At 35.0% G+C, this 27678-nt stretch overlaps 1 protein-coding gene across 1 annotated transcript in view; it reads right to left on the reverse strand.

The window, feature by feature from the left end:
* MDGA2 (MAM domain containing glycosylphosphatidylinositol anchor 2) overlaps nt 1-27678 on the reverse strand; it is an 846526-nt gene that overhangs the window by 20906 nt on the left and 797942 nt on the right. Inside the window, exons 12-15 of the mRNA XM_007448438.1 lie at nt 24928-24948; nt 21584-21739; nt 20949-21107; nt 20383-20492 (exon numbers count right to left, since the gene is read on the reverse strand). Of these exons, the coding sequence (XP_007448500.1) occupies nt 20383-20492; nt 20949-21107; nt 21584-21739; nt 24928-24948 (446 nt within the window). The remainder of the gene's footprint in view (nt 1-20382; nt 20493-20948; nt 21108-21583; nt 21740-24927; nt 24949-27678) is intronic.

Raw genomic sequence — 27678 nt, forward strand, 5'->3', positions numbered from 1 at the left:
TTCAGCAGGTGCTCTATGCGAATTGTTCCATTTGTAGATGTATTCTTGATGTACTTGTGAGGAGTGACGAATTCTGTATTCTCCTATTCCAGCGTCTTGACTCCTTCTCTGTTTTTCTTCAGTGTGAAGACAGCCATGTTGACAAGTCTCAGACGTCCATCCACAGCTATGTGCCACCCAAGCTCTACAAGGGTGACCTGGACCTGTGGGCCCTGCCCTTTGACTCCCTGCAGATGTATATGTTCGAGGGCGATGGCTCAGTTACTGCAGGGTCACTGAGCTCCCTGCAGTCGGCCACATCAGACTCAGAGAATAGCTTCAACTTCCTCCCTGCTAACATCTTGATTTTAGCCCCATTATACTCATTTTGAAGTTCTGTCCTCTAGAATTTTAAGATAATAAATGTGGTTGTTTTAAGCCACAAAGTGTGTGCTAATTTTTGTTAGAGTGGCAACAGAAAACTAATATAGCATGCAGTCATTTACTGACTGTCTTGCTCAAAGCTCGACTCGAATTGTTTTATCATCAGTTAGCATCTCGTTTTCAGTCTACTTTTCATCCAAATCTCATTTTTTTTCTAAAAGAATTATTTGAAGATACAATGAATAGCTTTGTCTCATGATTTGATATATCTCAACAGTTTCATGTCCTGCACATAGTGCTAATAGTAAAGATCATAATAATACAATATGTTGAACACTTACTCCAGATAAATGAATCCCCTCAACAATCTTTCGAAGTATTTAATATTATTATCCCCATGTTAAGAAAACTTAGAGTAATTCAGTAATTTGCCTTATGCCATACAGTTAGAAAACAGCAGAGGCAGAATTTGAACCCAGTGAGTTTTAAAATCTTGTATCTTAATGCTAAGCAATCATTATTTTAATAAATATGTTTTAAAAAGTCAATTTATTGAGGTATAATTTATATCCCAAAAAATTCTCTCATTTTAAGTGTACAAGTCAATAACATTTGATCAATATATATTATAGTGTAAGCATGAACTCAGTCAAGATATAGAACATTTCCATCTCACCAGAAAGCTCCCTCACTTTCCTTTGTAGTTAATCTTCACAACCCCTGTTCCTATGCCAGACAATTACTGATCTGACTTCCTTCATTAACTGATGATTATTGCCTTTTCAAGAATATCATATTAATGCAATTATGCAGTAAGTACTGTTTTGTATGTCTGGCTATTCAGCATCATTTCTGTTATATATATAGATATATATATATATGTATATATATGTATATCTATCTATCTATATATCTCTCTCTATATATATATAGATATATAAAACTCCTTTAAAGTCTTTATGTGCTAAGTTCGATGTTTAACTTTCTTTGATTTAGTTTCTATAGACTAATTCTTACTTTTCATTGATTACATATCACATTTCCTATTTCTCTGTCCACTAGTGATTTTTATTGAATAATGGGCATTGGAGATATTATATTATAGAGACTTTAGATCTGTAATCATTCTCAGAAAGCAGCTTTGTTTTAACAGACTATTCAGTTATTGACCAATTATATTCAACTTGTATAGGCTTAGTTTTACACTAACAGTGCAGATCTGTGAAAAGCCCAAATTGTTGCCCTAGACTCTGACTTTGTGTGAACTAACCTCCAAATCTAGGCTCTTTAAGGAAAGGTCTAGAAAAGATATTTCTTCAGGGCATAATTCTAACTACTAAGGAAGAGCCTGCCTGGTTTTCTTTGTGTTGCCAGGAGCTTTTATGAGCTCTCTTCACTCTAAAATGGTTTAAACTTCAATATTTCCCACTGTTCTTCTCCCAGGATTCCTTGACTTCCCCATTTGTGTTCTGTTGTCAACTCCATAAAAACTGCTATACTGCCCCATTGTAAGCCTTTGGGTTTTCTAGTATTGCACAAGTACAGCCTAGCCTTCAGGCAAAGACTCATGGAAAACCCTCTACAGTCTTTTAAAGTCAACCCTGAACGCATCCCTTCTTCTGTTACCCTGAATGCAGATTCTGTTTCAGCTGCCCAGTACTCTGATCTCTGCCTCCTGAACTCAGTGGGACCTCCACATTCCACTTGAATTTCAGGGCTTTGTGCCATTGTCAGGAGATTGTCCTCAGTCAGAGAATTGGACTCCTATGGAGATCACCTTATACGGTTCTCTTCTTTTCCTATTTTCATAGATTTCAGTCTTGCCCTGCCTCTTTTCTATTTTCTGAAAAGTTACCCAATATTAAAGATATTTTAATAGTTGTTTATGGCAGCAGGACTTCTCTGGAACCAGTTACTATTGCATGGCTTCAAGACACCCTCATTTTGATAACTTTTACAGATAATCATATTAATGGTTAAGATACACATACATATGTATCAGATATTTTGCATATTTTATGTTTTTGTTTATGTGAATATTGCACATAAATACTGAAAAGCAGAAAAGACAATATCAAAATCATCATTAAATTGATCAGAGGTAGCCTCCTTAGTATTTTGCTGTATGTTGCTTCAGTTTTTTTTTTAATGTATATCTACATATGTACTATTGTATGGTGTAGTTTATCCTTCAGGTTTTTAGAGCAATTTTGTCTAATTCTTTATACATAAGACCACGTGTATTCATATTATACACAAATGTATAAATACGAATACCCAATTTTTAAACAACAAAAAAATCTACATTCTTCACATCATAGCTGTCACTTTCTAGCTGGATGACCTTGTCTTGATCTCTTAATCTCTCTGCCTCAATTTCCTCATCAGGTAAGTGATGATGATAATAGTAACTAGCATAAGTTTTTTGGGGAAAATTAAAATGAGTTAAAGTATGTAAACCATAAATTATGTCTCAAACATTATCTTCACTATATTTTATTACCTATCAAGATTCAAATAATATTTCTCTATTTCTCTCTCAGTGTAACAGATTACATTAGTACATTTCATGATGTTCAACTATGACTATATTACAGGAATAATTTTACTTGGTATAGGACTACTATTTTCTTATTATGGTTGATTTAATATGCTAGTATTATATTTAGAAATAATGCATATATATTGTATTTAGAAATAATGCATGTATATATAACTTTATCCAGCTTTGTTGTCTTATCTTTCCACTTTGCAAGATCACTTTTTGCTTCAGAATCTATTATCGTCTATCTTTTTCCCCTTCAGGGTAAGAAATAAAATCAGTACCTCCTTGGTACTGATTTATTTTCCATAGTGTAGATTCTGTTCTTCTGTTTCTAATGTCATCTTTATCCAGCTGTATTATTTGTGATGTTACATTCTTCTCTGATCTCATCAAGCTCCCCTTTATTTTAGTCTTTTATCCAGTCCCTTCTTTTCTTGGTCCACTGTTGTAACATTCTTATATTTTCTTGTCTCATGAAGGTCATATTCCAATTTTATTGAAAATATAAAGCATATACTGTATAAATTTGCCTTCTCCTGAACTGTCAGTAATTTTTCTTTAACAATATGTGCTTCTTTTACTGTGTGCATGTTAGCCTCTTTTTATACTGTGAAATCTTTAATTGAGCCTGATTTTCTCTCTCTCTCTCTTTTATTTTCTTCCTCTTTATTCATCTTAAATAGTACTTAGTAATCTTGTGGCATTTTCCCCAAAACTACTAATGGGGCTTCTTTTATATGCACAGGATGGGTGTGGATTTTGTTAGCTCCTCCTCTAAGATCTAAAGCTGGAGGCCAGGTGAATGTGAGGTTTCACTCCTAGATAAAGATTTAACGATCTGAGAATAGTGGAAAAGCATTTGTACCTTGAGCCTTTTAAGAGTTGAACTTTCTGGGGTTTTCCCTCTGTGATCAGTGAGCCATTGTGGCAGGGAGTAGCTTTCTGAAGCCATCTTTCTATTTTCTATTTTGGACACTCAATGGGGCTCAGTTTTTCTTGCTTGCTGGTATTGGTCTCTTGTACTTCAGAAAGGCAATTTTGAGCCAGAAGGAAAAATCACCACAGCACATATTTCTGTGTGATGTCATTACATTATATTTTAAAACATTAATCCACAATAGGGAGGGGTCCCAAGGAAGTCAAGCCCAAATGAAAATAAATTGCGAAGGCAGGGGGTAAGATGGCGGAAGAGTAAGACACGCAGATCACCTTCCTCCCCACAGATACACCAGAAATACATCTACACGAGGAACAACTCCTACAGAACACCACTGAACACTGGCAGAAGACCTCAGACCTCCCAAAAGGCAAGAAACTCCCCATGTACCTGGGTAGGGCAAAAGAAAAAAGAAAAAACAGACACAAAAGAATAGGGACGGGACCTGCACCAGTGGGAGAGAGCTGTGAAGGAGGAAAGGTTTCCACACACTAGAAGCCCCTTCGTGGGCAGAGACGGCGGGTGGCAGAGGGGGGAAGCTTTGGAGCCACGGAGGAGTGCGCAGTCACAGAGGTGAGGAGGGCAAAGCGGAGAGATTCCCGCACAGAGGATTGGTGCAGACCAGCACTCACCAGCCTGAGAGGCTTGTCTGCTCACCCGCCGGGGCGGGCGGGGCTGGGAGTTGAGGCTCGGGCTTCGGTCGGATCCCAGGGAGAGGACTGGTGGCGTGAACACAGCCTGCAGGGGGTTAGTGCACCACAGCTAGCCGGGAGGGAGTCCAGGGAAAAGCCTGGACCTGCCGAAGAGGCAAGAGACTTTTTCTTCCTTCTGTTTTCTGGTGGGCGAGGAGAGGGGATTAAGAGCGCTGCTTAAAGGAGCTCCAGAGACAGGCACGAGCCACGGCTAAAAGCGCGGACCCCAGAGCCGGGCATGAGACGTTAAGGCTGTTGCTGCTGCAGCCACCAAGAATCCTGTGTGCGAGCACAGGTCACTATCCACATCGCCCCTCCCGGGAGCCTGTGCAGCCCGCCACTGCCAGGGTCCCGGGATCCAGGGACAACTTCCCTGGGAGAACGCACGGCACGCCTCAGGCTGGTACAACTTGCTGCTGGCCTCTGCCGCTGCAGGCTCGCCCCGCACTCCATGCCCCTCCCTGCCCCTAGCCTGAGTGAGCCAGAACCACCGAATCAGCTGCTCCTTTAACCCCATACTGTCTGAGTGAAGAACAGACGCCCTCAGGCGACCTACACGCAGAGGCGGGACCAAATCCAAAGGTGAACCCCGGGATCTGTGCGAACAAAGAAGAGAAAGGGAAATTTCTACCAGCAGCCTCAGGAGCAGCAGATTAAATCTCCACAATCAACTTCATGTACCCTGCATTGGTGGAATACCTGAATAGACAACGATTCATCCCAAATTGAGGAGGTGGACTTTGAGAGCAAGATATATTATTTTTTCCCTTTCCTCTTTTTTTAAGTGTGTATGTGTATGCTACTGTGTGAGATTTTCTCTGTATAGCTTTGATTTCACCATTTGTCCTTGGATTCTGTCCATCCGTTTTTTTGTTTTTTTCTTTTAAATTTTTTTCTTAATAATTATTTTTATTTTAATAACTTTATTTTATTTTATCTTACTTTATTTTATTTTATTTTATCTTCTTCCTTCCTTCCTTCTTCTTTTTCTCCCCTTTATTCTGAGCCCTGTGGATGAAAGGCTCTTGGTGCTGCAGCCAGGAGTCAGTGCTGTGCCTCTGACGTGGGAGAGGCAACTTCAGGACACTGGTCCACAAGACACCTCCCAGCTCCACATAATATCAAATGGCGAAAATCTCCTAGAGATCTCCATCTGAACACCAACACCCAGCTTCACTAAACGACCAGCAAGCTACAGTGCTGGACACCCTATGTCAAACAACTAGCAAGACAGGAACACAACCCCACGCATTAGCAGAGAGGCTGCCTAAAATCATTATAAGGCCACAGACACCCCAAAACACACCACCAGACATTGACCTGCCCACCAGAAAGACAAGATACAACCTCACCCACCAGAAGACAGCCACTAGTCCCCTCCACCAGGAAGCCGACACAACCCACTGAACCAACCTTAGCCACTGGGGACAGACACCAAAAACAATGGGAACTACGAACCTGGGGCCTGCAAAAAGGAGACCCCAAACACAGTAAGATAAGCAAAATGAGAAGACAAAAAAACACACAGCAGATGAAGGAGCAAGATAAAAATGCACCAGACCTAACAAATGAAGAGGAAATAGGCAGTCTACCTGAAAAAGAATTCAGAAAATGATAGTAAAGATTATCCAAAATCGTGGAAATAGAATGGACAAAATGCAAGAAGCACTTAACAAGGACCTAGAAGAAATAAAGATGAAACAGACAATGATGAACAACACAATAAATGAAATTAAAATTACTCTAGAAGGATTCAATAGCAGAATAACGGACGCAGAAGAACGGATAAGTGACCTGGAAGATAAAACAATGGAAATACTACTGCAGAGGAGAATAAAGAAAAAAGAATGAAAAGAACTGAGGACAGTTTCAGAGACCTCTGCGGCAACATTAAACGCACCAACATTCGAATTATAGGGGTCCCAGAAGAAGAAGAGAAAAGGAAAGGGATTGAGAAAATATTTGAAGAGATTATAGTTGAAAACTTCCCTAATATGGGAAAGGAAACAGTTAGTCAAGTCCAGGAAGCACAGAGAGTCCCATACAGGATAAATCCAAGGAGAAACATGCCAAGACACATATTAATCAAACTATCAAAAATTAAATAAAAATAAAAAATATTGAAAGCAGCAAGGGAAAAACAACAAATAACACACAAGGGAATCCCCATAAGCTTAACAGCTGATCTTGAGCAGAAACTCTGCAAGCCAGAAGGGAGTGGCAGGCCATATTTAAAGTGATGAAGGAGAAAAACCTACAACCAAGATTAGTCTACCCAGCAAGGATTTCATTCACATTTGATGGAGAAATTAAAACCTTTACAGAGAAGCAAAAGCTGAGAGAGTTCAGCACCACCAAGCCAGCTTTACAACAAATGCTAAAGGAACTTCTCTAGGCAAGAAACACAAGAGAAGGAAAAGACCTAAAATAACAAACCCAAAACAAATAAGAAAATGGGAATAGGAACATACATATCAATAATTATCTTAAATGTAAATGGATTAAATGCTCCCACCAAAAGACACAGATTGGCTGAATGGATACAAAAACAAGACCCATATATATGCTGTCTACAAGAAACCCACTTCAGACCTAGGGACACATACAAACTGAAAGCGAGGGGATGGAAAAAGTAGTCCATGCAAATGGAAATCAAAAGAAAGCTGGAGTAGCAATTCTCATATCAGAAAAAATAGACTTTAAAATAAAGACTGTTACAAGAGACAAAGAAGGACACTACATAATGATCAAGGGATTGATCCAAGAAGAAGATATAACAATTGTAAATATTTATGCACCCAACGTAGGAGCACCTCAATACATAAGGCAAATACTAATAGCCATAAAAGGGGAAATCGACAGTGACACATTCATAGTAGGGGACTTTAATACCCCACTTTCACCAATGGACAGATCATCCAAAATGAAAAAAGAAACTAAGGAAACACAAGCTTTAAATGATACATTAAACAAGATGGACTTAATTGATATTTATAGGACATTCCATCCAAAAACAACAGAATACACATTTTTCTCAAGTGCTCATGAAATATTCTCCAGGATAGATCATACCTTGTGTCACAAATCAAGCCTCGGTAAATTTAAGAAAATTGAAATTGTATCAAGTATCTTTTCCGACAGCAATGCTATGGGACTAGATATCAATTACAGGAAAAGATCTGTAAAAAATACAAACACATGGAGGCTAAACAATACACTACTTAATAACGAAGTGATCACTTCAGAAATCAAAGAGGAAGTCAAAAAATACCTAGAAACAAATGACAATGAAAAAACGACATCCCAAAACCTATGTGATACAGCAAAAGCAGTTCTAAGAGGGAAGTTTATAGCAATACAATCCTACCTTAAGAAACAGGAAACATCTTGAATAAACAACCTAACCCTGAACCTATAGCAATTAGAGAAAGAAGAACAAAAAAACCCCCAAAGTTAGCAGAAGGAAAGAAATCATAAAGATCACATGGAAATAAATGAAAAAGAAATGAAGGAAACTACAGCAAAGATCAATAAAACTAAAAGCTGGTTCTTTGAGAAGATAAACACAATTGATAAACCATTAGCCAGACTCATGAAGAAAAAAAGGGAGAAGACTCAAATCAATAGAATTAGAAACGAAAAAGGAGAAGTAACAACTGACATTGCAGAAATAACAAAAGATCATGAGAGATTACTACGAGCAACTCTATGCCAATAAAATGGACAACCTGGAAGAAATGGACAAATTCTTAGAAATGCACAACCTACCAAGACTGAATCAGGAAGAAATAGAAAATATGAACAGATGAATCAAAAGCACTGAAATTGAAACTGTGATCAAAAATCTTCCAACAAAGAAAAGCCCAGGACCAGATGGCTTCACAGGCAAATTCTATCAAACATTTACAGAAGAGCTAACACCAATACTTCTCAAACTTTTCCAAAATATAGCAGAGAGAGGAACACTCCCAAACTCATTCAATGAGGCCACCATCACCCTAATACCAAAAGCAGACAAGGATGTCAAAAAGAAAGAAAACTACAGGCCAATATCACTGATGAACATAGATGCAAAAATGCTCAACAAAATACTAGCAAACAGAATCCAATGGCACATTAAAAGCATCATACACCATGATCAAGTGGGGTTTATTCCAGGAATGCAAGGATTCTTCAATATACGCATATCAATCAACGTGATACACCATATTAACAAATTGAAGGAGAAAAACCATATGATCATCTCAATAGATGCAGAGAAAGCTTATGATGAAATTCAACACCCATTTATGATAAAAGCCCTGCAGAAAGTAGGCATACAGGGAACTTTCCTAAACATAGTAAAGGCCATATATGACAAACCCACAGCCAACATTGTCCTCAATGGTAAAACACTGAAAGCATTTCCATTAAGATCAGGAACAAGACAAGGTTGCCCACTCTCACCACTCTTATTCAACATAGCTTTGGAAGTTTTACCCACAGCAATCAGAGAAGAAAAGGAAATAAAAGGAATCCAAATTGGAAAAGAAGTAAAGCTGTCACTGTTTGCAGATGACATGATACTATACATAGAGAATCCTAAAGATGCTACCAGAAAACTACTAGAGCTAATCAATGAATTTGGTAAAGTAGCAGGATACAAAATTAATGCACAGAAATCTCTGGCATTCCTATACACTAATGATGAAAAATCTGAAAGTGAAATCAAGAAAACATTCCCATTTACCACTGCAACGAAAAGAATAAAATATCAAGGAATAAACCTACCTAAGGAGACAAAAGAACTGTATGCAGAAAATTATAAGATACTGATGAAAGAAATTAAAGATGATGCAAATAGATGGAGAGATATACCATGATCTTGGATTGGAAGAATCAACATTGTGAAAATGACTCTACTACCCAAAGCAATCTACAGATTCAATGCATTCCCTATCAAATTACCACTGGCATTTTTCACAGAACTAGAAGAAAAAATTTCCCAATTTGTATGGAAACACAAGAGACCCCCAATAGCCAAAGCAATCTTGAGAAAGAAAAACGGAGCTGGAGGTATCAGGCTCCCTGACTTCAGACTATACTACAAAGCTACAGTAATCAAGACAGTATTGTACTGGCACAAAAACAGAAATATAGATCAATGGCACAGGATAGAAAGCCCAGAGATAAACCCATGCACATATGGTCACCTTATCTTTGATAACAGAGGCAGGAATGTACAGTGGAGAAAAGACAGCCTCTTCAATAAGTGGTGCTGGGCAAACTGGACAGGTACATTTAAAAGCATGAGATTAGATCTCTCCCTAACATCATACACAAAAATAAGCTCAAAATGGATTAAAGACCTAAATGTAAGGCCAGAAACTATCAAACTCTTAGAGGAAAACATAGGCAGAACACTCTATGACATAAATCACAGCAAGATCCTTTTTGACCCACCTCCTAGAGAAATGGAAATAAAAACAAAGATAAGCTAATGGGACCTAATGAAACTTAAAAGATTTTGCACAGAAAGGAAACAAGACCAAAAGACAACCCTCAGAATGGGAGAAAATACTTGCAAATGAAGCAACTGACAAAGGATTATTTTCCATGATTTGTAAGCAGCTCATGAAGCTCAATAATAAAAAACCAAACAACCCAATCCAAAAATGGGCAGAAGACCTAAATAGACATTTCTCCAAAGAAGATATACAGATTGGCAAGAAACACATGAAAGAATGCTCAACATCATTAGTCATTAGAGAAATGCAAATCAAAACTACAATGAGATATCATCTCACACCAGTCAGAATGGCCATCATCAAAAAATCTACAAACAATAAATGCTGGAGAGGGTGTGGAGAAAAGGGAACACTCTTGCACTGCTGGTGGGAATGTGAATTGGTTCAGCCACTATGGAGAACAGTATGGAGGTTCCTTAAAAAACTACAAATAGAACTACCATATGACCCAGCAATCCCACTACTAGGTATATACCCTGAGGAAACCAGAATTCAGAAAGAGTCATGTACCAAAATGTTCATTGCAGCTCTATTTACAATAGCCCGGAGATGGAAACAACCTAAGTGCCCGTCGTCGGATGAATGGATAAAGAAGATGTGGCACATATATACAATGGAATATTACTCAGCCATAAAAAGAAACGAAATTGAGCTATTTGTAATGAGGTGGATAGATCTAGAGTCTGACCTAAGGAAAAAAAAATGTCATGAACCTAGGGGCAGGACAGGAATAAAGACACAGACCTACTAGAGAATGGACTTGAGGATATGGGGAGGGGGAAGGGTGAAGTGTGTTAGGGCGAGAGAGAGAGTGGGAAGAAGCCGCATAGCACAGGGAGATCAGCTTGGTGCTTTGTGACCACCTAGAGGGGTGGGACAGGGAGGGTGGGAGGGAGGGAGAGTCAAGAGGGAAGAGATATGGGAACATATGTATATGTATAACTGATTCACTTTGTTATAAAGCAAAAACTAACACATCATTGTAAAGCAATTATACTGCAATAAAGATTTAAAATATATATATATATATATATATAAATAAATAATTAAATTGCATTAAACATTAAATAAAGTGATAGTACTTTTTTGAACCTGTTGTCATTGGATGAACAAAGCATTATGTAGCATACACCTTTCAGAAATTATCTGAAGAAATAGCCTGTGTGCGAAATCGGAAAGGACTGCTTGCCTATTCCATGGCCTACCTCTACTATAGCCTCTAGCTGTATCAGCGGTAACTGATTGAGTTCAGCTGTAATAATTTCTACTGATTTCTATTTAAACTGTATTGCTTTTTCAGAAAGGAAAGTATCAGTTATCTTTTTATTTTTATTTTACTTTATTTTTTTTTATTTCTTAAATGTATCCCCTTAGCTTCTTAACCTAGTAGAAGTAGAAAGGCTAAATGAAATAAATGCTGTATTATCTCATGAGCAGTGACCTAAGTTTTGGGGTTATTCATAGCGTTATTCAATAACACACTTCTTATTTTAATATTATGTCATATAAATTGCAGTATAAAATATAAGTTGCTTAAATATTATTTATAATTACTGTTACCAAGTTGTCTTCTTTCTTTAAGTCCTTAGCATAAACTTACTTTTAATTATTTTACTATAAATATGTGTTTTATATGTTTTAGATAAATTATTTAAATATATGTCCTGAAATGTGTATATATATATTTTTAATAGATACTTGAAATTACCAAGTTCATATAAATTAGTCTGTAATTTGCTTTACTCCAAAGCCTGGGGAATCACTTGAATATAAATCACATTTTTATTCTAATCATTAATACAGGCTCATTAATTTGAATTTCAAGATGTGCCAAAATCACCTAGCTCCAGGGAAGAGCTGTCTATTGATAGGTAATTGGTAACATCATTTGTATTATACACACAGACCAAATGGGAAATTATAAAATCATTATTTTCTGCTTGAATAGAAACAGCTGAAGCATTCATTGTTATTATTTTTTTAAATATATAATTGCAATGATATCTTAAATAAAAAGTGTCAGTTCACTTTCTCCAGTCATTACCATGCCTTCTTGGATCCAGTTGAATCTCTACATTAGTGTCCAATAAATTTACTAAAACATAGCTTTCATCAGGCTTTCTATTTCTGTGATATATGCAGAGACCTTATATAGATCTTGTCATTATTTGGTTCTAAAGCCAAGCAGGACCCTGTGGGGCCCTCCCAGGTACAAATCCTTTCCAAGCACTCCATTTCTTGCTTATAGGAACAAGGCTTCAGTTTCCTAGACCTTTCAGGACTATCAAAGGGCAAATTCAAACAGTTGCTAACCAGAAAAGTGAAGTAATGCAGAAACAAAGGAGGAACAGTCAAGAAACAATAGTGCAATGATGGGGCAGGGTCCTGGTTCCTCCTGAAGAAGTATACGTAACAACATCTTCAAATTCTTCTGCAGGAACTAAGGCCCCCACCTAGGTGGAGGATGGTAACATATGGCTGAGCACAAGATTCCTGGAGCACTGCCCTGTTACCTCAGCACCAACCAATCAGAAGAAAGTCTCATACCCTGCATCGCTCACCCCAAATTTTGCTTATAAAAACGCTTCCCCAAAAACCATCAGGGAGTTTGGGCTTTGTAGTTTGACCAGTGTGTTCTCCTTGCTTGGCTTTTGCAATAAACCTTTCCCTGATGCAAACTCTGACGCTTGGGTTTGTTTGGCCTCATTGTGCCCAGGGCACACTAACTTGCATTCAGCAACACTTACCTCTTTTAGAGGATAGTTTACATTTCTTTTCTTCCTTAGAAACTTTAATTTAACTCTGCTGTTCTCTCCTTGTTCACCGATGGCATGGGCCTGTCATGCATTTTTGGTGTATATTACTTTTGGGCTTTTATTCAGTAACTTATTACCCTAAATAAATTATAAACTATTTGATGGATAAGAACCTTTTATCTGAATTCTCTTTTACCCTTTATAGTTCCCTAAACACCACTAGGCACATAGCATGTGCAATTCATCCTACTGAACAGAAATGAGTGAATCTAAGACCTAAGGATAAAAGTACTCATCATAATAAACCTACACTTCCAATGAAGTTAGTTTAAAAAGGTTGGTACACTGGATGAGAAACAAAAGCATTTAACTTATTTGCTTACCATTAATTTGATTGATGAAATAATACTGTTTATTAATTACACTGAAAATGAGATGTATATTTGAAACACAAGACTTTCTCAGTCACATTATTAATTTTGTTTAAACATCCTAGCTTCTACTATACATTGTCTGAGGCAATGCAGGGGATCAGAATTTGCCACCCTAAAATATGTCTCTTTGGCATATTAACTGTTTTAAGCTTGTTATATTCTGAGAAACAGCAGAAGTGGGAAAGACTCTGAAAACCAAGTAGGGGTTGCCCCTTTGTAAGAAACATGTACATTTATAAGGGAAATCTCCATTTGTAAGTGTGTCTCCCTCTTATACCTGGACACATGTATACATGAGGACAACCAGGTCTCTAGAAACTCTTATCAATAGAGAAGGCAATGACTTAAATCTGCATCACAATCACCCAGTTACTGCGCTTTTCCTGGTAACTTCCCATAGCTGACTCTCCCTACCCTCAACATCCTCTTTTATCTTTAGCTGAGGAGGGTATTCAAGGTGAGGACTTTGGCCATTTTGACGAGTTACTCAGTTTTTCTGGGTCTCTCCCATGTATACACATTACTAAACTTTGATTTTCTCCTGTTAATTTATCTCATGTCAATTTAATTCTTAGACCAGCCAGAACCCAGAAAAGTAGAGGAAAATTTCTTCCTCCTCAACAGGACCATCATCAATGAATAATTAAATAGGAAGAAAATAAATTTAGGGACAGTTGGTGGCTCATAACCAGACTTAAAAGGTAAATGTACAACATATTACATATGGTCTTATTAGAGAGTCTGTGACAAGGATCTGTAATAATATTTTGATTATATGTGGTAATAAATCAAGGTTAAAGTCTACTACCACCCCCTTAAAAAATACATCTTAATTTAACAAAGCAGTTTACTGAATGAATGTCTTCTTTCTATTGCATTGTTTTCACACTGATGACATTGGCATTATCAGTATTAACTACAAACAAAACTTCACTGAAAGCATTATATAATTCTTAACAGAAAGAGTGGCTTAATATCAATTATTAACTAACAGCCCACTGTAGGTAGCTATTCTCTAACATTTAAATGTAGAATACTAAATAACCTAATCTATTCTCTTAGCCACCAGGGAATTGTCTTTTTCAAGGACCTTAATTCTGAGAAATTATCAAGATGTAAGTATCTCAAAATTACATATTTATTTTGCTGAGATTCTTCTATAGTCAATGTAATTAAGATTCTCAAATAATGGCACCTTAATATTTATTTTTTCAGGCTCAAATCGACTCTCACGCAGTATTTAACACCAAGGGGAAAAAATATGTGAGAAGATTTTCTGTTTTACAAATATATCTGAGAAATAAGCAAAAATGTTGATTTAAAAAAATACTTATCAGAAGAAACATGATCTTTGACTAAAATAAGAATAAATATCAGACTCCTAAAATCATGCAAAAGATTGTCACCTTTGCTTTCTCTACACCTTGTATAAAAACATTTAAGTCCCCTTTTAAAAATCTTTGAATGTCAGCACTGAGAAACCTTTAATCCGGCTCTTGCTAAAGGATAACCTGAGATATCTTATTAAGAGAAACTTAATTGAGGTTAATTTCAGATTCATTAAATTTTATTTCTACATTTTGTTAGATCATCATAAGGTAATATGGATCATATTTCAGCTGAAAACCCAAATTTTATTCTTTAATGTTATTATGGCCTTTCAGTATATACAATTTTTTATCTGTACATGTTTCATGTTTTTTCTAAAAATACTACACGAAGATATTGCTAAGAGTATAGCAATATCTATATAGTATAGCAATATCTATATTGCTTATAGTTACTGAGTACTTTTACAAAATACTAAGTACTTTCATAAAGATAAATTTCCCTTTAATTAATTAAGAAATATGTGACACTTTTGTTTTCCTCTACACTTTAGCTGCCAGATAACTTAAATTCAAATTCAAGTTAAGTCAGTGATTAACTTCTATTTTTTTTCCAACCTATCCTATAAGGTCTTGGTGAAACTACCTTCTGGTTTCAATCTAAACTCATACTTTCATTTCCCTCATGTTGTCATTCTTCTAGCACACTCAGAAGCTAAAGTATCTATTTTTGGATGATTTTTAAAAAATCTATTGAGCATTTGTTTTTTCCAGAGGATCAAATATAAATTAATCATGCTATTGCTCTCAAGGAGCTTACAGTCTAACACGGGTCAGGGTGACAAACATTATGATAAAGATGTGCACCAGGTGTTAGGAGAACAGAAGGAGCAGGGACGATGGGGAGGAATTTGAGCAGATGTCTTTGAGTTGGATTTTGAAGGAAGAATATGAGTAAGTAACCTAGATGATTAAAGAGGTGAAAAAGTACTACTTCTACCATATATTTTAAAAAATATTCATTTACTTAATAAATATTTATGGATGGTCAAATAAACATTTACATTTGCAGGGTACCATGTGATGAGAAGAATCATTGCTTCTACTCTTCCAAAGCATACAGTTCAAGCAGGACAAAAAAAAGAGTCTGTAAAGAAGCCCCAGATACAACACAGATTGATTTGGAGAACTTCAGGTATAACTGGAATAAACCATGGAGCTGCCCCAAGGAGATGCCAGAAAAGCATGTGTCCTTGAGGTCCTTACATTACTAGTTTTAGAGAATGATCTTTATCCCCAGAAACTAGGGGCCAAAGAGACAGCAAGGAAGGCAGTTAGCAGACTAATTCAGTACAATACACAAGAAGGGATGGAGAGTCGAACTGAGCATTATATCCTGAAATACATTTCAAAACGCTGAGGATTGATGTCCTGATCGCCAACCTCTCCAACTCTCTCTATATCCCTGATCAGTATCGATTTCCTTTTACCACTTTCCTAAAATGGTTTACTCTTTGAAAATGAAACCTTTGCATTTATTTTAAACAGAAAATAGAAACTGTTAAGAAGACAAATTTCACATCTGTTTGCTGTTCTTGCATCTAAGCATGAATCAAAAGCCACATTCTTAATTGTTTTCATCCCATCTCAGTAGAAGAGACATTAGTATCCTCTTCAAGGCTAATCCCCCACCAGACCTCTAAATTCACATCTCTTCAAGAAACTTGCTTCCCTCTGATTTGTGTATCTCTAAACTTACCCTTTCTTTTAACTCTTTTTTCTCTTATTTAAGTCCTTCTACAATCCCACGTCTCTCTACTTTATCACTTCTTCCTCATCCTCAAGATTCATGACAATAGATGTCATTAATGAACTCCTTTTCCTTGCTTCCCATTTGTTCCACAGTGAAATTAGCTTTCTAGAGGCACAACTGTATTTGAACCATTGTTATCAAGTTCAATGAATGTATTCATAAGTGTCTTTTGTATTTTTATATTTAATTTCCTGGTATGTTATGATGCTTATATTTCAAATTCTCATTTCTAGAAATAAATGAAGTACATATTTTACTGATTTTTAATAAGTTCTTGTCATATCCAGTGACCTCATATGAGGTTCAATTTCTTTGTAAGAAAATTAGAAATTTAGCTGATTAATCAATCAAAATGCCTCCTAGTGGTCACAGGATTGCTGAAACAGTCTTATATTATTGTCAATAGCCAGATCAAGTACATTGTATTATATCATGTACATATAAGTCAACAGTTAAAGGGTGACACATTAGAGCTTTCATTTATTTTCTATTAAGTCAATTTTGATGAAAACTTAACAAGAAATTGTACCACTGTGGCAGATAACCTCTAAGATGCTACCCAATGATTTCAACCTCCTAGGATTAACACTCTTGTGTGATTTCCTCCCCCTGAAGGTGAGTTGGAACGATCAATCAGTTATATTAAATAGAATAAGTTATGGGATATCACTCCAGTGATCAAGTTATTAAAAAGTCTTGGGCATGTATTTGCTCTCTCTTCATAGATCGCTTGCTCTGGAGGAGGCCTGCTGCCATGAGACAGCCCTATAGAGACATCACATGGCAAAAAACTGAGAAAAGCCTCTGGCCAACAGCCAGCAAGAAATCAGTGTCCTTAGTCCAACACCTGTGAGGGAGTGAGACCTGCCAAAAACCTAGTGAGTGGGCTTAGAAGGGTATTGTCCCCAAATGAGGTCTTCAAATTAGACGGCAGTCCTACCTGATAGCTTATCTGCAACCTCTGAGAGACCTAGAGCTACAGACACTCAGATAAGCCATACCCATACTCCTGACCCACAGAAAATATGAGATCATAAATGATTTAAAGTACAAAATGTTTTTAGTTTTAAAGTACAAAATGTGGGAGAAATTTATCATGCAGCAATAGATTAAGTAATATAACATATCTGACTTTATTTCAAAGAGGAACCTCTTCTAAATAATGAATAACTGATCACCCTTTTTTGTATTATTAAAAAAGTTGTGACTCTTCTCAGTGATATATTGTCCGTTAGTCCTAGTTAAAAGAGCAATGATTATTTATGGTTGACCAGGAAGTAATAACTGCAAGTAGGCTATTAGAAATCCAGGACAAATCATTTTTGAATCTGGATTTCCAAAAGAAGGAATAAAACTAAGACTGTAATTTGTAAAAACCAGTGACTATAAATGCACCCCAGTTTAACAGATGAATGAGTGTCTTAGAATACTATTTGCAAAGAGGAAGGGTTATCGATACAGGTAGCATCTCTCTAATGAGGTAGTTCACCTAGCCATCACTAATTAGTCATCTCTGGAAGAGATATTTTTGCCTAGATTTTAGTAAGCAGCATGATTGTGTCCTGCTGAGAGGGGACCCAAGTGACAGACCTAATACCTGCAACCTTCAACCATCTGAGGAAGCAGAGAAATGGCACAGGTATCAAAGTGGTAAATACTTGAGAACATGGAAGAAATGGAGAACTGCCTTCTCTTTGAAATAAGCAGAACAAAACTAGCAGAACAAGCAGGCATTCACTGACAATAGAGCATAAGAATAACAACTGTGAAGTTAAAAGTATATTGAAATTATCCTGGGATTCAGCATAAATATGCAGAAAGTTTGAGAGGGAGCTCTAAGGTAGCCAGCCTCAAAAATAAGGTAAATACATAGTTTACTCATTAAAGTAATTCAATATATTGATCTTGGAATTATTTATTTAAAAACCATTTTAGGGCTTCCCTGGTGGCTCAGTGCTTGAGAGTCCGCCTGCCGATGCAGGAGACGCGGGTTCGTGCCCCGTTTCGGGAAGATCCCACATGCCGCGGAGCGGCTGGGCCCGTGAGCCATGGCCGCTGAGCCTGCGCGTCCGGAGCCTGTGCTCCGCAAATGGGAGAGGCCACAACAGTGAGAGGCCCGCATAACGCAAAGCAGTGAGAGGTCCGCGTACCAAAAAAAAAAAAAAAAAAAAAAAAAAAACCATTTTAAATATGCCTGTTCCAAGGTAAATTAGGAGAAAAAAAAGTCCATGAAATATATTCGAAATAGAGAGTAAGTAAAATCATACCTCATCAACTAAAGGGAAGAATTAGAGTTGAGCTAATTCTCTTTGTAATGAGAGTAATCTCACAATAAGTAAGATGGTTTGGCAATTGTGTGGAGATTTATTTCCTTCATAGTTTAGGCCGTAGTGAACCCATGACTATTCTTATAGCTTTCTAATTGCTTTTCCAGTCCATATTCTGTTTCTCAATAATTTTACCCACACTTATAAGATTTATTTTTCCAAATCATATATCTCACTATGCTTGTTGTCTGCACAAAATCCGTAATAACTCCGCCCTGACTACTAAATAGCTAAGCTTTCACAACATTGCAAAGGTCTCCCTGCAGAGTGGCGAAGCAGGCAAACTATGTGTCCAGCTTCCCAGGTTAGTATTTTGGCTTCACTACTTATCAGTTATGATATGATGAGCATGGTAATTAAAATTCTCTATATTTTAGTTTCCTTATCTATAAAAAACAGGATAACAATTTTAATGAGTGCAAATGTTTATTGTGAACATTAAGAGAAATAATCCATCACGTGTTAGGAATAGTGTCCTGGTCCATTATGAGTACTTCATAAATATTAGCTATTACTTTATTATTGATAATATTGCTGCTCTTTGAAATTCAAAGTAACCTAAGATTATGAGTGTCTGCCATCTGATAGAAGATTTTATATATGTTATCTCATTTAACTTGAACTACATATTTCTGAAATAGGAATTATTATTCCTATTTTACAGATGAGGAGAGCAAGATCTAGACATTTTAAGTGACTTCTGTAAATTCTTACAGTGACTGACTGCTACAACCAAATTCCCACCCAGGTTTCCTAACTTCATGTTGAGAGCATTTTTTGCTGCATAAGAGTTTTGCTTTCTGGGCTTGTCACCTACTGCTCCACTGTGAAGAATACGGGGTAATAATGTTGGCTATGAATTTGAACACCAGCATAACCAGTTACTTGTAATTCATACAAACTCACTGAGGTTCAGTTTTCTCAACTGTGAAAGATGGATAATGATGCTCATTTTTATAAATGTATTAAAAGGATTACTTCACTTAAATAAGTATAGTAGCTGGTGTATATCATGTGCACAATTTTGTTACTTTATATGAAAATATTTACATTTTTATTTTGTTAAATTTATCTTAAGACCATATTATCCTCACATCTTACATTTTACTTCCTCATTACCAGTGCTTTAATCTTCCCTATGCTTATCTCTGTCTATTGAAAATGTACACTTCTTTCATAGAGAAACATTTCCCTTTTTCCCAAAGCATTGCCTTATCCTCCAAATAGTCAGAGATGCACAATCCCTTGCCAATCTCTGTGGAGCTAGATATGCTTCACCATTCAGAATTTTGTCTTACTTTAGAAAGTTAAAAGAGGGTATGTCTTGTATATTATGTGACATCCCCAGGAAAGAACTGAAACAGAATCCCATAATTAAACATAGTAATATTTTTGCTGTAAATAGTACAGATGTTCACACTCATTTGTATAAATAAAGACTATACATATGTTCATATCAGTTCAGGCCAGATATTCTAACACATGTAGATCAGGTTAGCATGTGTTGGCAGATAGTTACGTTTAAAACAATTTTGTGTTCAGTTGTTTAGATTTTAGAATTGCACATAAAGAATTGTAGATCTGCATGAATTCCTTCCACCCACCGCCCTTACCAGGTTTGTTAGGTTCCTTCTCGAGGTTATGTGGTATTCTGTCTAGCATGATTGTGTATTTACTCACCTTAGCCTTTGTTATTCTTAAGGTCTCTAAGGGCAGGAAGTGTGTCTTCATATTTGTATGTTTTTCAGGATCAAGGATGTTCTTAAATCCTACTAGGTGTGTTAGGCATACTTTATAAACAAGAAACTATCACCAATATTCCAAATGTGTAGATAGTGCTAAAAGCACTTGTCTTCCAAGTATGGCAATGCTTCTTTTCACTGGCATTAATATACACTGAGGCATTATTCAAGCAAATTTCTTTGGAAAGAAACAGAGTAAATTATACTGGTATTAATTTCCAAGAAGATCTCATAAAGAACTTAACCTACTGATGGTCTGCCTGAATTAGGATTCTAGAGGAGGTAGGTAATGCACCCAAGTTTCAAATTTTAATATAAATTTGAGAAATTAGGACATGATGGGGGAACATTCTTAGCATCTTATTTTGCAATTTGCCGGTAAGCCGTTTAAAAGTCAATGATGATACTCTGACTAAAATTGATTTCATGCTATGTGTTTGTGAACCTTTTTCTTCTGAGTTACGATTTACTTTATAATAAACATAGTAATTCTTTCCATCTCACCTATATGTTGTCCATACATGTGATAAAAGAAGCTGAAACAATATGCAGTGTTCGTGGGTCCATAAGGGTTTTTGGGAGCTATGCTGAAAACAGGGCTGAGAAGTCGAGCCTTTTCTCCTTCCAATCTGGGTCTAGATGTCTCAATGTACATATAAAAACCTTAAAAAAGACAAAATAAAATGTTTAAGCAAATTATTATTAGGTAACATGAAATTTAAAATCACTGAGAAGTTTTAGAGTTTTCATACAAAGTAAAGATTGATAGGAGAGTCTGCATCTCATTTATAAAATGTATATATACAAACATAATATAAAGAACAAATAATCTATATAAAGATAAAATTGTTTAAAATGTATAAAAACTTGAGACAAAATTGGAATTTTAGACTTGAATTATCAAAAAAAAAAAATTCCTAAACTCTCTATACATGTCAGTGAGTTCTGAGTGAAAATTAATGATTACAGACTTTGGAAATATCTGAATTATTTGTATGGTACATAAAAATTTCATGTTTTATTCCAAAATCTTCAAATCTATTGCTAAACATTATCTTGCATTTCGTATTAACAGCATTTCTAAAAAGTCCAAGGCTGGAGTATGATTGTTATGAACACAACATTTCATACCCTCATACCTTCTTTGGAGCCACTACGATCAGCGTTAGGTCCAGTGTTTGGAGTATATTTTGTATTTCTTGTTGCAGTACTTTGCTTTGTCCAGTCAAAATTGTCTGTATCATCTTGGGTAAACAAACAAATGTTACCATCTTCAAATCCACAGTGAAATTCTCCTGTTGACAAATTTTAATTAAAATAATTAAGATAAATTAAATGAATACAAATATTGCAATATTCTTATAAGAAAAATTTAAAACATTATACAGCAATAATAATGCAAGATTGCAGTAATGGCACCATAGCCAAAATAATGCACAAGATGATGACTAAACTTAAAACTATTTCAATTTTAATGAAAATGAAAAATAATCTTGATATGTAAGTCAGTCTCTTATTTAATAATTTAAACCCAAACCATTTTCCTCTGAAATATCCAGATAATTGAAATTAAAGAATACAATGCATGCTTGAATTATGGCTGAAGAATTTCCCTAACTTTCATTGTTCAAGTATAGGTACAATCCAAACAAAACTGTCAATTAGAAAAAGATCTTTATTAATTTACCCAACAGCACTTTAAAGCTGTATACCTTGAGGTTACCATTTTTCACTCCATGTCTTGAGATGCTTTCATGTATACCCATTTGCACAAATGGAAGTTTACTTAGGGGAAGATAATGGCAAATTATTTTTAAAAGTAGTTATCTTTCATGCTTTATTTGAATGCAGATTTGCCAGGTGCTTGAAATTCACTAGAAATAAAGTAATGAAGAGAACTTTATGAAGACCCTGTGGAAGGACTGGGATTTCTTGGATGCCAGCCACATACTGAGTTAAGGCCCAACAACAAGTTCACTGAGAGCTTTCCTTAAGTGTCCCTGAAATGAGGGTGGTAGTAATATTTCTAGGTATCAAAAGGTTTTCTTACTGGGATGGACCCTGCTTGAAACAGGGGGGTAAATAATGGAGTTTATAATCTCCACTAGATACAAAATTAAAATTATCCTTAACTGAGAAAAAAAAAACATAGTTTATATTATTTCATTCAAACTTATAAGAACTCTATGAAAATACAGAAATGCTAATTCATGAGGCTCGTGTAGGAGAAAGCTTTGGCTAATTCCAGCTAGTAAATAATGAAGTCAAAACTGAGTACAGATTCCCTGCAATTCATAAAGATATAAACACCTAAATAATAAAAACTCCCCTTTTTTCCCCCTGCAATGCATCACATTTATCAGATATTCCTGGGAGTGGAGTCCTTGAAGTTCGGATCATGCCTTTGAATTAATCTGTGTGTTTATATACACTAACAATGAACTATCAGAAAGGGGAATTAAGAAAACGATCTCATTTTCAGTAGCATCAAAAAGAATGAAATACTTAGGAATAAACTTAGCTAAAGAGATGAAAGACTTGTACATTGAAAACTATGAAACATTGATGAAAGAAATTAAAGACACAAATAAATGGAAAGATGTCTCATGTTCTTGGATTGGAAGAATTAATATTGTTAAAATTTCTATACTACCCAAAGTGATCTATATATTCAATGCAATCCCTATGACAATGCCAGTGGCGTGTTTTTTTTTTTTTAATAGAAATAGAAAATATTCCTAAAATTCTTATTGAACCACAAAAGACCCCAAATTGCCAACACAATTAGGAGGAGGAAGAACAATGTTGGAAACATCACACTTACTGATTTTAAAATATATTGCAAAGCTACAGTAATCAAAAGAGTATAGTAGTTTTATACTGTTGGTGGCAATGTAAATTGGTACAGCTATTATGGAAAACAGTATGAAGGTTCCTAAAAAAACCTAAATACAGAACTACCATATTATCCAGCAATACCTCTTAAGAATATATAACCAAAGGAAATGAAATGAGTACCTCAGAGAGATATGTGCACTCACATGTTCACTGCAGTATTATTTGCAATATATGAGAAATAGAAACAACCTAAGTGTCCATTAATGGACTGTATTTACTTTTAATCTTCTCATGACAACTGTTTTTAAACATTTCTACTGGAAGTGCAGTCAGAGTACTTACCTTCAAAAGAATTATAATCAATATAGTAACTAATTAGCAATAGGACCCTGGGTAGAAGCCAGGGAGAACCTGATTTATGCCATTAATTCATCTTGAAACTGTCATGTATTTGTTCTTTTAGCAAATGATCATTGAACACCTGCTAAATATGAGATGCTGTGATAGACACAAAGATAGTGAGATGTAGAGAGAAATTAGAAACAGATTTAGTTCTTAAGTATCTTACAGTCTACTGGAGGATATGAGAAAATCAAAAATAGCTTCCACATAGATGAAGATAAATTGTTATGGAAAATCAAAACGAGGGAATAATTAATGGAGGAAGAAGTATTTGTGCTAAACATTATAAGAAAAATGAACCTCAAAGAGTTGGTAATAATATCCACATTAAAGGGTCATTGTGATGACTAAATGAACTTTTATGCACTGAAGCAAGATGTGAACAATAAAGATCTATAAAAATATTCATTATTAGTATTTGGATATGCAAAAGTGGAGTAAAAGAGGATCTTTGGTAAGAAATACAGCAAGAACAGGGGTTACAGAATTTGGTCTTTGTTATATAATCAGTTAAAGGCCATTGCAGAAAAGAGAATACAGTAAAATGAGAAAAAAGATTTGGACATTTTCTTCGCTAAGTATAGGAAATTGAGAATGTTGAATGGATATGCGTAAGAGTATAAAGGTGGCTATTCTCTTTTGTTAGCCAAGAACAATATATTGCTAGACACAAAATAGAAGACAAAAAATCAATTCTTAATTTTAAAATGAAATATTATCAAGAGGATGGTGCTCAGATTACCTTCTTCTTCATAGAAGATTGGGATATAGAATAATGATCCATGAAAAATCTTGCTTAAACCATTCAAATACTAACTTTCTAAGTAAATATAATATTTCATGAGTGGAATGTAGAAATCAAAGAATGAAAATTAAAGAAACAAATAACAGCAATACAAATAATATGCAATGCCACAAAAGAAACAACAGTTTATTATTTGTAGTTTACACAAATAGCATTTGTTATTTGTGTAAACTACAGTTACACAAATAACAAATGTTAAGCATGTTGGGGAAATGGCTCCATATTTAGGAAAAGTCAATTATCAACATTAAATTATTTGTCTTTACACCCATATCTTTTGAAATTTAAAATTTACAATTATGTCAGTTTTACTGTTCTAAGCCATTCTATTTTAAACCAAATATGAACAGTTGCTAAATAATCTTTGTATGTTTACGCATTTTCTATTTTTCTTAATTGTCAAATACTGTGCCATTTTTAAAGTGAAAATATACTTACTCAAATGAGGATTAACAGGAGCTACAAGAAAAGCAAAAAATAATGTTAGCATGGCTTGAATGTCTTTTATAAATCAAAGTCTAATCAGTGTTTCATAGTGCCTAACCAAAACTTAATGATCTTGCCCACTGTGGCCATGGAGAATTATATCTGCAATCCATTTTGTTCTAGAGGATTGAATAGAATCTACTTTGTAGCTCAGCAGTAACAGCCTCAAAGTACCCAAAAGATCAATGCTAAATAGCTGTGGGATTTGTTCATTTTCCAAGGAATGGAGTTGCTGATCTTTTATATCTTAACCAGTGCCAAACAAAACCGAGAAATCAAAACTGAGGCTGACAACCTATAATCTAGATGTTTAACAATGAATGCAATTATCCAACAGAGATTACACTTTAGTTTTTTTTTTTTGCTGTTATCTACTTCTGGTGAAACTAAAGCAATCCTCATATCATGTCATTATGTGTGTCCCAAAACAAATAGCTACTTTGATGCTGCTTTAATTACATTCACACACACACACACACACACACACACACACACACACACACACACTCAGTCTTCAAATGCTAAGCAATGCATTTGTATTTTCATGTACCAGAATAAATATTTATCTCAAAAAACTAATTGTGTTTGCAATATAAGTGCCAATTGACTTCTACCTGAAGAAGAATGAATACTTTAAATATTACTGAAACAGCAACAAAAATATGTCTAATCTAAGAGACAAAATGGTAGCTGTATATATCGATTAGGCATTTATCACTCTGAGAGAAAATTCCATTCTGGATAAAAGAAAGCATTATTGCAAGTCTCCCAAGATTACAATGGACAGTTAATCTAACCTCCAGAAGGTTGTCTACTTTGTTGTTAATTCCTAGTATTTGCCATTAACCACTTTTGTTAAACTTGGACATACTAGTAAAGTATGATAGTCAAAAATACACACACATGCATGAAGTTCATATATAATTGTTAAATTTAGTACACTGAGATCAATTTTAACAAAGTGATTAGTTTCTCAATAAGTTACTTTTTACTATTTCTACATTGAGAAGACAGACTATTCTCATTATTTTAGTTGTTCTAATTGTTCATTCCCCATTGTAAATTATGAAATGAATAACACAGAGAAGGGACTATACATTTATTAGTTCCACTGAAGGGGAGAAAAAATAATTCCCTTTCTTGCAAAGTATTGGTATATTTTAATTTGAAAATTAATTGTTAAAAATTATTTCATATTAGAATAATATGAAGTTACAATTTTTATATATTGTTTTTGAAAGAAGAAACAGCTTTAAATTATAATTTAGTTCTAAGAAATGTCACAGCTACATGTAACCTGTGACCAGACTGAATTTTGAGACTTCTCCTACAATATTTTAGTCACCAAATTCACTATAAATATCGCAATTAACCTTGTGAAAATTTGCCATTCTAAATTTGAAATATTGCAGTGAGTCTATTTTTCTTTTTTCAAACTAGCATGTCAAATTTCTTATAGATGCCTATATACATTATTTGCTTATATACACTAAAGTATACTTTACCCAAGTCCATATTATACAGAAGTAATTTTTAATTAAAATGTTTAAGATTTTAATAAGCATGCCTAAGATATAAAGATAATTAAAGAAAGTTGGAACTAAACATAATATCTATTTTCCAGATTTATTTTTCATTTCATTTGTTACCTCAGAGTTTTCAATAAGAACTACTGAGTTTATGAAGATTTTCTTCTATATCTCTGTAAGACAAGTTCTAATAATTTCTAAACTTAGCAAATAAGATTTCTGTCATGGAGGAGTGAGCCCTAGTTTTAGTCAGTTAGTCATTTCATAGTTGTTTAACTCTACAGGACACAAACTTTTTGGGTCTTAATATCTTCATCTTTTAAAGGAATGGATAGTAATCATGGTTTCCAATGCCCCTTCATATTACATAGTTTACAGTTTTACAAACTTAGGGGCAGGGAGCATAAATACTAGTTAGGAGGAGATAATTCATATTTTATAAAAACGTATGACACTAAAAATTTAGAAAAATATACTGGGATGTTATCTAGTTGTTTGCTCGATGGAATCATGACGGTGATTACAGAATAACAATTGCTCTTCTGCAATAATAGTTATATCACTAACAAGAAAGTGTACATTTTTAAAAGAATCATATTCAAGAAAATATACAGTGATTCTAATGCTTTTACATTCCTTGATCTTGTATGAATATTCCACTATACATTATATATTTCAATTTTTTAATGAAAATTGAATATATAATGCCCAATGTGTACTCTGACTGATGAGAGTGAAGAAAAGTGACTTCACAACTCTAATGAGTTTTTAATAATTTTTAATAATTTCACTTTATTTTTTACTTCTGACAGTATTCACTGTTACCCTCTTAAGTAGGAAAAAATACTTAATGCTAAACAGAATGGAGAACTTCAGCTGCAAAAAACCTCATTCTGTTATCTTTTTTTAACTCAAACCTTAACAATCAATAATAAAAAGAATAATATTCCACTGAAGTAATGAAACACATATGAAATATTTTGCCAGTGACTTATTCAACCTTGAGAAATACATTGATGATTTTAGAGATAGTCTTTGAATATTATAAATTTCAACCAAAAAGATGTACATAAATTTCAACCAAAAAGATGCACATAAATTTCAACTGATAAAATATTAATCTGTCAGGTATATGTTAAAAATAATATCGTATCTAATCACCATTATTTCTATT

The sequence above is a fragment of the Lipotes vexillifer genome, unplaced genomic scaffold (assembly GCF_000442215.2).
Source record: "Lipotes vexillifer unplaced genomic scaffold, Lipotes_vexillifer_v1.1 scaffold441, whole genome shotgun sequence".
Taxonomy (NCBI): domain Eukaryota; kingdom Metazoa; phylum Chordata; class Mammalia; order Artiodactyla; family Lipotidae; genus Lipotes; species Lipotes vexillifer.